The sequence below is a fragment of the Lethenteron reissneri genome, chromosome 59 (genome assembly GCF_015708825.2).
Source record: "Lethenteron reissneri isolate LAM-NWPU_2019-01 chromosome 59, ASM1570882v1, whole genome shotgun sequence".
Classification (NCBI taxonomy): Eukaryota; Metazoa; Chordata; class Hyperoartia; order Petromyzontiformes; family Petromyzontidae; genus Lethenteron; species Lethenteron reissneri.
In genome coordinates this window covers 1506081-1519277 of record NC_083837.1, presented here as the reverse complement: position 1 = coordinate 1519277, position 13197 = coordinate 1506081, and the positions used below count along the sequence as shown (strand labels likewise).

The following is a 13197-nucleotide window of genomic DNA, read 5'->3' as shown; positions in this document are numbered from 1 at the left end:
GCACCACGGGGTGACCAGCCCCTCCCCACCCAGCCCCACCCCTCCCACCCCCCACCCAGCCCCACCCTCCCCACCCAGCCCCTCCCCACCTTGCCCCACCCCTCCCACCCCCCACCCAGCCCACCCCCTCCCTAGTAAGTGGGTGAGTGTGAGGGGTGAGTGAGAGGGGGTCAGTGAGAGGGGTGAGAGGGGAGAGGGGGTGAGCGAGAGGGGGTGAGTGAGAGGGGTGAGTGTGAGGGGGGGGGAGTGTGCGGGGGTGAGTGTGAGGGGGTGAGTGTGCGGGGGTGAGTGTGAGGGGGTGAGTGTGAGAGGGTGAGCAAGGGGGGTGAGGAAGCGGGTGAGTGTGAAGGGGTGAGTGAGAGGGAGTGAGTGTGAGGAAGGGGTGACTGAGAGGGGGTGAGTGAGGGGGGTGGGAGTGTGAGGGTGAGTGTGAGAGGGTTGAGCTGTGAGGGAGGGGGTGAGTGAGAGGGTGAGTGTGAGAGGGTGAGTGTGAGGGGGGTGTGAGTGTGAGGGGGTGAGGAAGCGGGTGAGTGAGAGGGGTGAGTGTGAGAGGGTGAGCGTGAGGGGGTGAGTAAGAGGGGGGGGGGTGTGAGGGGGGGGTAGAGGGTGAGAGAGGAAGTGAGGGGAGGGGTGAGGGGAGGGGTGAAGGGTGAGGGGAGGGGTGAGGGGAGGGGTGAGGGGAGGGTGAGGGGTTAGGTGAGGGAGGTGAGGGGGGGGTGAGGGGGAGGGGTGAGGGGGGAGGGTGAGGGGGGAGGGGTGAGGGGGGAGGGGAGGAGGGTGAGGGGGGGTGAAGGAGGTGAGGGGGGAGGAGGGAGGGGGGGTGAGGGAGGGGGGAGGGGGAGGGGGAGGGTGAGGGGAGAGTTTGGATACGGAACTGAGGGCCCAGCTCGAAGCGGCGGGGAGCGTACGAGAGTGGTGAGTTTACAAGTGTGAGTGTGTGTACGAGTGTGAGTGTGTGTACAAGTGTGAGTGTGTACGAGTGTGTGTACGTGTGTACGAGTGTGAGTGTGTGTACGAGTGGAGTGTTGTACGAGTGTGAGTGTGTGTATGTGTGTACAAGTGTGAGTGTGTGTACGAGTGTGGTGAGTCTCTGTATGTGTGTACAAGTGTGAGTTTGTGTACAAGTGTGAGTGTGTGTACAAGTGTGAGTTTGTGTACAAGTGTGAGTTTGTGTACAAGTGTTAGTGTGTGTACGAGTTACAAGTGTGTGTACGAGTGTGAGTGTGTGTACGAGGGTGGTGAGTTTACAAGTGTGAGTGTGTGTACGAGTGTGAGTGTGTGTACAAGTGTGAGTGTGTGTACGAGTGTGAGTGGTGTACGAGTGTGTGTACGTGTGTACGAGTGTGAGTGTGTGTACGTGTGTACGAGTGTACAAGTGTGAGTGTGTGTACGAGGGTGAGTGTGTGTATGTGTGTACAAGTGTGAGTGTGTACGAGGGTGAGTCTCTGTATGTGTACGAGTGTGAGTGTGGTGTACAAGTGTGAGTGTGTGTATGTGTGTACAAGTGTGAGTCTCTGTATGTGTGCACAAGTGTGAGTCTCTGTATGTGTGTACAAGTGTGAGTGTGTGTACAAGTGTGAGGGTATACGAGTGTGTGTGTACAAGTGTGAGTGTGGTACGAGGTTTGGTGAGTCTCTGTATGTGTGTACAAGTGTGAGTGTGTGTATGTGTGTACAAGTGTGAGTGTGTGTATGTGTGTACAAGTGTGAGTGTGTGTATGTGTGTACAAGTGTGAGTCTCTGTATGTGTGTACAAGTGTGAGTGTGTACGAGGGTGAGTGTGTGTACAGTGTGAGTCTCTGTATGTGTGTACAAGTGTGTGTGTACGAGGGTGAGTGTGTGTACAAGTGTGAGTGTGTGTACAAGTGTGAGTCTCTGTATGTGTGTACAAGTGTGAGTGTGTGTACGTGTGGTGAGTCTCTGTATGTGTGTACAAGTGTGAGTGTGTGTACGTGTGGTGAGTCTCTGTATGTGTGTACAAGTGTGAGTGTGTGTACAAGTGTAAGTCTCTGTATGTGTGTACAAGTGTGAGTGTGTGTACGAGTGTGAGTCTCTATGTGTACAAGTGTGAGAGTGTGTACAAGTGTGAGTGTGTGTATGTGTACAAGTGTGAGTGTGTGTATGTGTGTACAAGTGTGAGTGTGTGTATGAGTGTGAGTCTCTATGTGTGTACAAGTGTGAGTGTGTGTACACAGTACGAGTTTACAAGTGTGTGTGTGTGTGTACGAGGGTGGTGAATTTACGAGTGTGTGTACAAGTGTGAGTCTCTGTATGTGTGTACAAGTGTGAGTCTCTGTATGTGTGCACAAGTGTGAGTGTGTGTACAAGTGTGTGTGTACAAGTGTGTGTGTACGAGTGTGAGTCTCTGTATGTGTGTACAAGTGTGAGTGTGTGTACAAGTGTGAGTTTGTGTACAAGTGTGAGTGTGTGTACGAGTGTGAGTTTTGTACAAGTGTGTATGTGTACCAGTGTGGTGAGTCTCTGTATGTGTACAAGTGTGAGTGTGTGTATGGTGTACAAGGGTGTGTGTGTACAGGTGTGAGTGTGAGTACAGGTGTGAGTGTGTGTACAAGTGTGAGTGTGTGTGTGTACATGTGAGTGTGTGTATACAAGGGTGTGTGTGTGTGTACAGGTGTGAGTGTGTGTACAAGTGTGAGTGTGTGTACAGGTGTGTGAGTGTACATGTGTGAGTGTGTGTACAGGTGTGAGTGTGTGTGTGTGTACAAGGGTGAGTGTGTGTACAAGTGTGAGTGTGTGTACAGGTGTGAGTGTGTGTATAGGTGTGAGTGTGTGTACAGGTGTGAGTGTGTGTACATGTGTGAGTGTGTGTACAGGTGTGAGTGTGTGTGTGTACAAGTGTGAGTGTGTGTACAAGTGTGAGTGTGTGTACAGGGTGAGTTGTGTACATGTGTGTACAGGTGTGAGTGTGTGTGTACAGGTGTGTGAGTGTGTGTACGGGTGTGAGTGTGTGTACAGGTGTAGTGTGTGTACGGTGTGAGTGTGTGTACAGGTGTACAAGTGGAGCGGTGGCGCAGTGATTAGCGCTACACTGCACTACGAACCCGCGACTTCGATTCCCGCGACGACCCGCCAGTCGATTATCCCCTATCGGGCCTCCCCTAGGTCGACTCAGCCTCAAATGATACCCGTGCGATTTGCAACATCGCCACTGGGGAGACAAGGCGTCCGGGGGGATAGGTACTAGCCACTTTCCCGCTCAGCCTGTGTAGGCACTTGGGGGATCTTTGTCTTTATTTTTTAGTGTGGTTGTATCTAAACGGAGGCTAATGTGTCTCTCTGTGTTTGAACAGGTCACTGGAGTCCATCAAATCCACCACACTGTGATCCGGTAATACGAAAACTCAGTCTCTATGTGTCTGTTGGGTATCTGTGTAAGTCTGCGAGTCTTTGTGCGAGTCTGTGGGTCTCTATGTGAGTCTATGGGTCTATGTGTGAGTCTGTGGGTCTCTATGTGAGTCTATGGGTCTCTGTGTGAGTCTGTGGGTCTCTATGTGAGTCTATGGGTCTATGTGTGAATATGTAGTCTCTGTGTGAGTCTGTGGGTCTTGTTTGAGTCTATGGGTCTTTGTGTGAGTCTGTGGGTCTTTGTGTGAGTCTATGTGTCTCTGAGTCTGTGGGTCTCTGTGTGAGTCTAGGGTCTCTGTGTGAGTCTATGTGTGAGTCTATGGGGACTCTTGTGAGTCCTATGTGTGAGTCTATGGGTCTATGTGTGAGTCTATGTGTGAGTCTATGGGTCTATGTGTGAGTCTATGGGACCTCCATGTGGTCTATGGGTTTGGAATCCAGGATCTCAGCTGTGACATCTCAACGTCCTCTGACACGGCCATTGTGAACCCCTAAGAGGAGAGAAAGAGACACCCAGAGTCAGGGGCTCGAACCGAGGTTCCAGCAGGGTTCGACTCGGGGGGTGTCTGAGCTCTGAGGCTGTCGGCCACTTCTCACTCCACGCGCTTAAATTTCCGCGAAATTACGGAACTGAACTCGGCTGGCATGGGAAGTGTGTTTTTATACAAACGCAGTGCTGCAACAAACATATCTGCCAATCGCTCAGCTGGGATCAGCAACATCGCCCCCTGGGTAGTAGCAGCAACAAACATCGCCCCCTGGGTAGTAGCAGCAGCAACATCGCCCCCTGAGTAGTAGCAGCAACAACCATCGCCCCCTGAGTAGTAGCAGCAGCAACATCAGCCCCCTGGGTAGTAGCAGCAGCAACACGCCCCCTGAGTAGTAGCAGCAACAACATCGCCCACTGGGTAGTAGCAGCAGCAACATCCGCCCCCTGAGTAGTAGCAGCAATCATCGCCCCCGGAGTAGTAGCAGCAACACATCGCCCCCTGAGTAGTAGCAGCAACAACATCGCCCCTGGTAGTAGCAGCACACCATCGCCCCACTTGGTAGTAGCCGCAACACATCTGCCCCCTGAGTAGTAGCAGCTAGCAACATCGCCCCCTGGTAGTAGCAGTAGCATGCAGCAACATCGCCCACTGAGTAGTAGAGCAGCAGCAACATCGCCCCCTGAGTAAGTAGCAGCAGCAACATCGCCCCCCTGAGTAGTAGCAGCAGCAACATCGCCCCCTGAGTAGTAGCAGCAGCAACATCGCCCCCTGAGTAGTAGCAGGCAACAACATCGCCCCCTGAGTTAGTAGCAGCAGCAACATTCCCCTCTGGGTAGTAGCAGCAGCAACATCGCCCCTGGGTAGTAGCAGCAACAACATCGCCCCTGGGTAGTAGCAGCAAGCACACATCGCCCCTGGGTAGTAGCAGCAACAACATCCCCCTCTGGGTAGTAGCAGCAGCAACATCGCACCCTGGGTAGTAGCAGCAGCAACATCGCCCCCTGAGTAGTAGCAGCAACATCGCCCCCTGGGTAGTAGCAGCAGCAACATCGCCCCCTGGGTAGTAGCAGCAACAACATCGCCCCCTGGGTAGTAGCAGCAACAACATCGCCCCTGGGTAGTAGCAGCAGCAACTCGCCCCCTGGGTAGTAGCAGCAACAACATCGCCCCCCTGGGTAGTAGCAGCAGCAACATCGCCCCCTGGGTAGTAGCAGCAGCAACATCGCCCCCTGGGTAGTAGCAGCAACAACATCGCCCCTGGGTAGTAGCAGCAACAACATCGCCCCCTGGGTAGTAGCAGCAGCAAGAACATTTGTGGATACTGGCAAAAAGGTCACATGGATACAGTGACCACATCTGTTCACCACGTGGAGACTTTTCTTCATCGGCCAATTTGTACTCCAACACCCAACCGGTAGTGCTGAACTAGTGAAGTACCCGTCGAGGACGCTTGACAACGGAGTTGAGGCACACGTATATTTATTTAACAAGTTGCCAGTACAGGACAGCCCTAGAGGGGGTAGCGGCCCCCTCACCCGTATAACTCAGGGAATACCCCTAGCTATCCATAGCCTATCCCCTGAGTCCTCCACTAAGAGCTAGGGGAGGCTGTCTGGCCCGACACTGGTAATCGGGCTCGGTACCCGGAGTCCCAGAGCACTGGCTCTGGTTCACGGGACCACGCCACTGGCTCGAGCCTGATCCCGTGGGGCCCTGATAAGGGCGGCGATCAGGGGGAGTCCAGGGCTCTAGCTACGACGTCTTCCGACTTCTTAGCTTAACTATAACATAACTGACTAAGCCCATATAACGACCCCTTTTTATACCCAACCCTCCTTGAGGGGTGGGGCCCCGGGGGATCGTAACGCCGAACCAGCCCCCCCCCAGGGTGTCTGGCTCGGACGTCGCAGAGGGCATCTCCCTGTGCACACACGTAGCCCCGCCCACTGTGTTTCTTTCCCATAGGCTGCCATGCATAACGGCCCTCTCTCCAACGTCCCTACATCACTCCCCCCCGCATAGCTCGCAGCCGTCCCGGCTGCAACAATTTCAACAAATGAATCTTTACCCCTTGACTCCCCCCGTGTGTGCCCCATTTTTTTTCCATTTAACAGAACGAGAATTAAACAACAACACTAACAATGCCCCTAAAGGGAGAACAAACCGACGCGCCCCCCCCCCCGAATAAATACGAAATCCGTAGAGGCAAGATATGTACATTTCCCGGAACCCTCAGCGCACGCACAACACGCACACAAGACGCACACACACACACAGCCATAATACAACAACGCGCCAAGAGCGCCACACGAACGCAGCGTCCAGCAACAATAGCACACGAAAGTGTACCAGAAAACGCAAAAAAAATAAAAAAAATTTTCTTCTTATTTTCGTTTCGTTTTCACCTCTTGTTCGCGTTCCAGTGTTTTTATAAGAGTCTGCGCATTTTAGCGCGCGTCCTTGCCGCAGGCCCGTCACAAGGGCCAACCTCAGATGGAGGACCATTCGGTGGCCGCTGTCCCATCCGAGGAGAGTCCGCAATTGGAGTGGCGGGACCCTCGGCATCCCCCGTGAGGGATGTGCGCGAGCCCGTCATTCCGGGAGAACCTGGGGGCGGGGCAACCGGCAAGACGTCAGGTGAGATCAACAGAGGCGGACCCTCCGGGTCGGTCGACCCCTCACATGCTTGGCCCTGCGCGTGTGGAGCAGAGTCCCGCACCGCAACGAAGGGTTTTAGTCTAGAGGGGTGAACGAACCACCGGCGCCTCCCCCACTTGATACGAACGCACTGCGGTCGCAAAACCTCGACCACCTCGACGGGGCCCCGCCATGGCCGTACCAGTTTCGAGGAGGTCGCAAGCGGTACCTGGGGACAGTGCAGCCATGCCCTGTCCCCTGGCTTCCACTGCAGCACGTGCGCTGCGCGCAAGTCTGAGGCGCTCATTCGCCTTTTGGCGCATGCGGGAATTGAGCATGGCAGCATCCCGCGCCTCAGTTAGCTTTTGAAGGTTAAATTTAACGTGCTCGTCCAATTTAATTTTACCTAGAGGCGCGGGGATCTGCAGCTGTGCCCGAACAGGTGGGTCATGTTCGCGACCATACATGAGAAAGAAGGGTGAAAATCCCGTGGCAGCATGGGGGGCCAATCGATATGCTGCCAGGACCCCTTGAATTTGCAAGTCCCAATTGGTCTGTGACTCCGAAACCAGGTGCGACAACATAGACGTGATGGTACGATGCAGACGCTCGACCATCCCGTCAGTTTGTGGGTGATAGGGAGAGGTACGAATCTTCTTTGTACCTAGGAGATCACAGACTTGTTTGAGGAGGTTCCCGGAAAAATTTTTACCCTGGTCGGTCAGCAGCCGCTCCGGAGCACCTTTGTCCATGACGTAGCCTTGGACAAAGGCGTCCACGATGGCTGCTGCCGACTGATTTGCCAGGGGCCAGGCCATAGGCCAGCGTGTGAAGTATTCGACCCCTGTTAGCAAATATCTATTGCCCCTAGGGGTGGCGGGGAAACGGCCCCAGGATATCCAACGCTACGAGTTCGTTCACCCTGGAGACTGTGATGGACTGCAACGGCGGGTTCGACTCCCGAGCTGGTGGTTTGCGTTGCGCACACCGGGGGCATGCTGCCAGGAGATCCGTGACATCCCGTGTCATGCCCGGCCAAAAAAAATCCAGCTGGAGCGAGGCGAGGGTCTTTTGGGTACCCAGGTGGAGGAGGCGCTCATGAGCAGCCCACACCACCTTACCCCGTAACCCCGCAGGAACTACCAGCCGGTGACGGTGGGATTTACCGTCCCAATGCATGAGCAAGCCCGCGTGTATTTCCCAATTGTCGGCATCACCCGTCCCACACCCCCTCTCCCTGGCGCGACGACGCAGCGCGAGGAGGGAGGCGTCCTCCATCTGGAGGCGTCCCCACTCAATCACAGGCAACCCAAGCAGGGAATCCCTTCCCTGTTTCCCGATCTCATCGGGGAGCGATGTGTCAACATCGGCGGCGGCCGCCAGGACTGGAACCGTCATGTCCCCAGCTGGCTTGCAACGCCCCGACCCCAGGAGGCATGCGCATTCGGAGGTGGTTGGCATGCGCGACAGAGCGTCCGCATTTGTGTGGCGAATGCCCTTACGATAGGTGGTGTCAAAATCGAAATCCTGGAGGACCTCCAGCCATCGGGACAATTGTCCCGATGGCTGTTGAACCTTCAGGGCGTACTGCAGTGCCGCATGATCCGTACGGACAGTGAAATGCTGACCGTACAGATATGGGCGGTACTGTTGGATGAAGAAAACAATTGCCAACAGTTCTCTACGGGTGACACAATATTTTTGCTCCGCTGGAGACAACACCCGACTGCCGTACGCAACCACCCGTTCCACGCCATCAACCACCTGGGAAAGCACGCCTCCGATACCTGTGTTGCTCGCGTCGGTGTCGAGCAAAAACGGCCTCGAAAAATCGGGGTAAGTCAAAGGAGGAGCCTTCACCAATGCATCCCGAAGGGAGCAGAAAGCTACTTCCTCATCCCGACCCCAGTGGAACCGAACCCCTTTTGATGTCAAAGCATGTAGGGGTTTGGCAATTGTAGCAAAATTAGCGACGAACCGTCGGTAATATGAAGCGAAGCCAATAAAACTCCTCACCTCCCCCACCGAGGTCGGAATTGGCCAGGAGCTGACACACTGCGTTTTGGCGGGATCGGTAGCAATACCCGAGCGCCCCACGATGTGCCCCAAATAACGCACTGACTCGCGAAACAAATAGCATTTTTGGGGCTTAAATTTCAAATTAGCAGCCCGCATCCTTTGGAAAACCGCCCGCAGCCTCTGGAGATGTTCGTCAAAGGTTCTTCCAAAAACAATTACGTCATCCAAATAAATCAGGCACGATTCCCATTGCAATCCAGCCAAAACCAATTCCATCAACCGCTGGAAGGTTGCCGGCGCTGAGTGTAAGCCCATCGGCAACCGGTTGAATTGGAACAGGCCGTGCGGTGTACGGAAAGCGGTTTTAGGCTTCGAATCATCGTCCAGAGGAAGCTGCCAGAATCCCGAAAGTAAATCTAGTGTGGAGAAGAATCGCGCTCCCGCCAAGGCGTCCAGCGATTCGTCCATCCGTGGGAGCGGGTATGCGTCGGCAACCGAAACCTTATTAAGGCGACGGAAATCTACGCAAAACCGCAACGAGCCATCCTGTTTCTTAACCAGGACAATCGGTGCTCCCCAAGGGCTGGTAGAGGGAGAGATAATGTCGGCGGCTAACATGTCATCGACAGCCGATTTGACATGGTCCTTTTCGGCGGGACTCAACCGAAAAGGATTTTGGCGAATAGGCGCGCTGTCACCCGTGTCAATATGGTGACGCAGCAGGTGAGTACAACCCAAATCGTATTTATTCCGACTGAAAACGTCGGAAAATTCCTTTAGCAGCGATCTAAGCCGTTGGCGCTCTAAATTGGACAGGTTCGTCGATCCCGCACAAAGCGCGTCGAGCCACCCTTCATCGCCGTCCGAATGCGGGTGCGTCCGAGCAGCAGTGTCAATGTGGTTCACGGCAGGTTCCTCGCAGGGCACCGGCGTCGCGTGAGCGAGCACAGTCCCTTGGGGAACCACTACTGTCTGCGACCCGACATTGAGGACCGCGATGAAGGGATCCTCGTCCCCCCTTACGATGGTCTGGGCCGGAATTAAATGAGGCCCATTAACCCCGGCCCTAGACGGCCCCAGCACAACACCCTGATCCCCAACACCCTTAGCGAAGGGCCTACGAAGTTTAAGAGGTACCAGCATTTGTGCCCCCGGCGGCACACGCACTGTTTTTACGACGAACGCCGGTACCGTCGCGAACGCCGTCCGAGTCGCTACAGGGGAAGGCAGGAACGCCATACGTCGCCCCGACGGAAGCTCAATGCATCCTTGGTCGATCAAAATACGAATTGGCATCCTGCCCAAGAAGTCCGTCCCCAGCAGGCACGGAACTGCCAGTGAGGAGGAGACAAAAATCGGCCCCGACAATTTGATGTCCCCGATAGAAATTTGCGCTCGAATCTGTCCCACGATGCCGAGAGAGCCCCCGTTAGCGGCATAGAAAGGGACATTAACCGGTAGCAAAGGACGGCTCTGCACCGGTAGAATATTGTAAATTAGTTCCGAAATAATTGTCGCCGATGCCCCTGTATCGACTATGATGCGTACCTCCACCCCATCAATGTAACCGACCACGGCCGACGATCCCGACGCCGCGGCCACCACGCGATGGGCCAACACGGACCACCGCTCGGGCTCGATTTGAGTCCCCGCAGTGATCCGCGCCGGTCCATCGCAGCGCCCCACCGGCCCCCCGTTCGTTACGGTGCGAGAGTGTGCGACAGGTGGGTGCGTTGGCCAAACATGTGAGGTGCCGCGACTCGCCGGATCATGGTGCTGGAGCTTGGGAGGAGGAAGAGGAGGGCCGGCGTCCTGTCGAGGCGTCGTCCCCCGCTGTCGAGGAGAACGGCACCCCGAGGCGACATGGCCCCGGATGCCGCAGTTGAAGCACCGCGGGAGCGCCGATGGAGACGATGGACGGTCGAAACGCCTCGGCCCGTCCCGACCCGGCCGCGCCCCCGTCGTCTGTTGCCGTCGATGGTCGACGGCATAAAGTTCTTCTGACGGAAGGGTGGCTGCAGCCACCGCACGCCCAGCCGATGCCCTGTTTGCCTTTCGCCGCTGCTGCAGAAGGTTGGCGTGGAGGAGTCGCGCAGCCTGGAGGGAGGTCATTTCTGCATCCCCTTGTGCGATGACGACGATGTCGAGGTCGTCCGCCAAGAGGAGGATCTTCTCCGCGACCATTGCGTCCACGCCGTCGTCGTCCATGCGGGGAAAGGCTGTTTTTGCCAGCGCCAGAAGACTTGTCCGGAAAGCCAGAGGCGACTCTTTTCACCCCGCCTGCGATCGTAGAACTGCTGACGGCATTCGGCTGAAGGTCCATAGACCCCGGCCAGCAGCTGTAGCGCCATTGGTAGTGTAGCCCGCTTCTCTTTTGGCGCCGACGTGAGTGCGGCGAGCGCGTCCCCATCGAGGAGCGCCGGCAGCGCGCAAAGGGCCTCCTCGTCGGACCACCGCGCCATCTCCTGATGGGCGAGGAAGCGTCGCCGGAAGCCGCCCCAGTCACCCTCCGCACCGATGAATTCCTTCAGCGGGGGCAGCCTTTGGTGAAGCGCAGCGGTCGATGTGGACTCCCGCAGGTTGCTTTCACCTCCCTTTGGCGGTGCCTCGGCGCGACTGGCCGATGGCATCGCCTGTCGCGGCAGCGATGACGCATCCTTCGGCTGCGATGACGCTGCAGCCCCGGCGACGGCGATGTCGGAGCCGATGTCTAAGCTGGCCACGCCCCGAACAGCCGCGGCGTCCATGGCGGGAAATTCAAATTGTGAAGTCGCTGAAATGGCGGGAAAGTGCTCCGGCCGCCGGTTCTCCTCGCCCTGCGGTGGACCACCAGCCCCCAACCGCGTAATGCCTTCCAGTGTGGCGGCAGCGGCATAAAGTAGCTCCGCCAGCCGTTCGTGAGCCAGTCGTAGTGCATCTGGCTGCGGCCCCTCTCCATGCTGACGTCCCGGTGAGAAGGCGCCAGGCTCCGGCTGCACCCCATCTTGTTGCTCTGTCTCGGGCTCGGCGATCTCCGCGGCGTCCTCCTCTTGTGGTACCCTGGTCCGAGCTGTATGGCGCGTTTCCATTTTTACCACTTCTGACGCCAGATGAAGTACCCGTCGAGGACGCTTGACAACGGAGTTGAGGCACACGTATATTTATTTAACAAGTTGCCAGTACAGGACAGCCCTAGAGGGGGTAGCGGCCCCCTCACCCGTATAACTCAGGGAATACCCCTAGCTATCCATAGCCTATCCCCTGAGTCCTCCACTAAGAGCTAGGGGAGGCTGTCTGGCCCGACACTGGTAATCGGGCTCGGTACCCGGAGTCCCAGAGCACTGGCTCTGGTTCACGGGACCACGCCACTGGCTCGAGCCTGATCCCGTGGGGCCCTGATAAGGGCGGCGATCAGGGGGAGTCCAGGGCTCTAGCTACGACGTCTTCCGACTTCTTAGCTTAACTATAACATAACTGACTAAGCCCATATAACGACCCCTTTTTATACCCAACCCTCCTTGAGGGGTGGGGCCCCGGGGGATCGTAACGCCGAACCAGCCCCCCCCCAGGGTGTCTGGCTCGGACGTCGCAGAGGGCATCTCCCTGTGCACACACGTAGCCCCGCCCACTGTGTTTCTTTCCCATAGGCTGCCATGCATAACGGCCCTCTCTCCAACGTCCCTACACTAGTAACGAATTGGCATATTTAGTTTACGTGACAAACCTATACTATCTTCTTCTTGGTTCTTTCGGTAAAGTCACGTAGAAGGGAAATAATACAAATAATACAAATAAAACATTAAATAATTCTCACGACGTTTCGGCCACAACGCAAGCAGCCGTCCTCAGGTGAAGAACAGGTCTGTCGGGAAGACAGCGTCTGAATGGTCATTCTGTTCTTCACCTGAGGACGGCTGCTTACGTTGTGGCCGAAACGTCGTGAGAATTATTTTATGTTTTATTTGTATTATTTTATTATTTCCATTCTACGTGACTTTACCGAAAGAACCAAGAAGATGAATCCCTGCAGTCACGAAAGCTTTAAATCGAAATCTATACTATCTTCTTGGTTCTTTCGGTAAAGTCACGTAGAAGGGAAATAATAAAATAATAAAATAAAACATTAAATAATGACCTATACTAATTGGCTGTGTCGGGTGGTGGCGGATTTAACGACGCATTTATATATTTACGTGATTTGATCTGACCCCAAAAAAAAAAACCCCTCTTACGGACAACATCTGTCGCGAAAGTCTGCGAGTTAAACGCTTTTCTCTGGCTCAGGCGATCTGACCCAAACAAAAAACCGAATCTGATTACGAATCGTGATACTAAATGATTGTGATACCTATGCTGCTGCTGCTATTGCGACACTAGCTCAGGGAGGGTCAGGGGGGGATTGGATCCGAATGCACCTCCCTAAGGACTGATCCGTGACGTTATTTGTTGAGAACCGCCACCTGGTATCCACCAGCGCAGTGCATTGCGGCTCCTAGAACTTTGCGAGTTTTAGTTTTTTCCACCGAATTCGGAAAAATAATGCCGCCACCACCTCTTGTTACTCTGTTTGCCGAGCCCTGCCACCAGCTGGTGCTGTCGCCTGCGCCGGGGGTGCTGATTCCTACTCAGAGGTCTCAAACGGGTTTTGATTCCTTAGCCGTACCCGTACCTGGCCGCACCAGGGTCGCAAACGGCTACCCGTACCC

At 55.4% G+C, this 13197-nt stretch overlaps 1 protein-coding gene across 1 annotated transcript in view; it reads left to right on the top strand.

Moving 5' to 3' along the window:
- The window catches only part of LOC133357716 (spidroin-1-like), a 34291-nt gene extending 21507 nt beyond the window's left edge, over positions 1-12784 (top strand). Inside the window, exon 4 of the mRNA XM_061575810.1 lies at positions 12776-12784. Within this exon, the coding sequence (XP_061431794.1) occupies positions 12776-12784 (9 nt within the window). The remainder of the gene's footprint in view (positions 1-12775) is intronic.
- Positions 12785-13197: the final 413 nt, after the last annotated feature.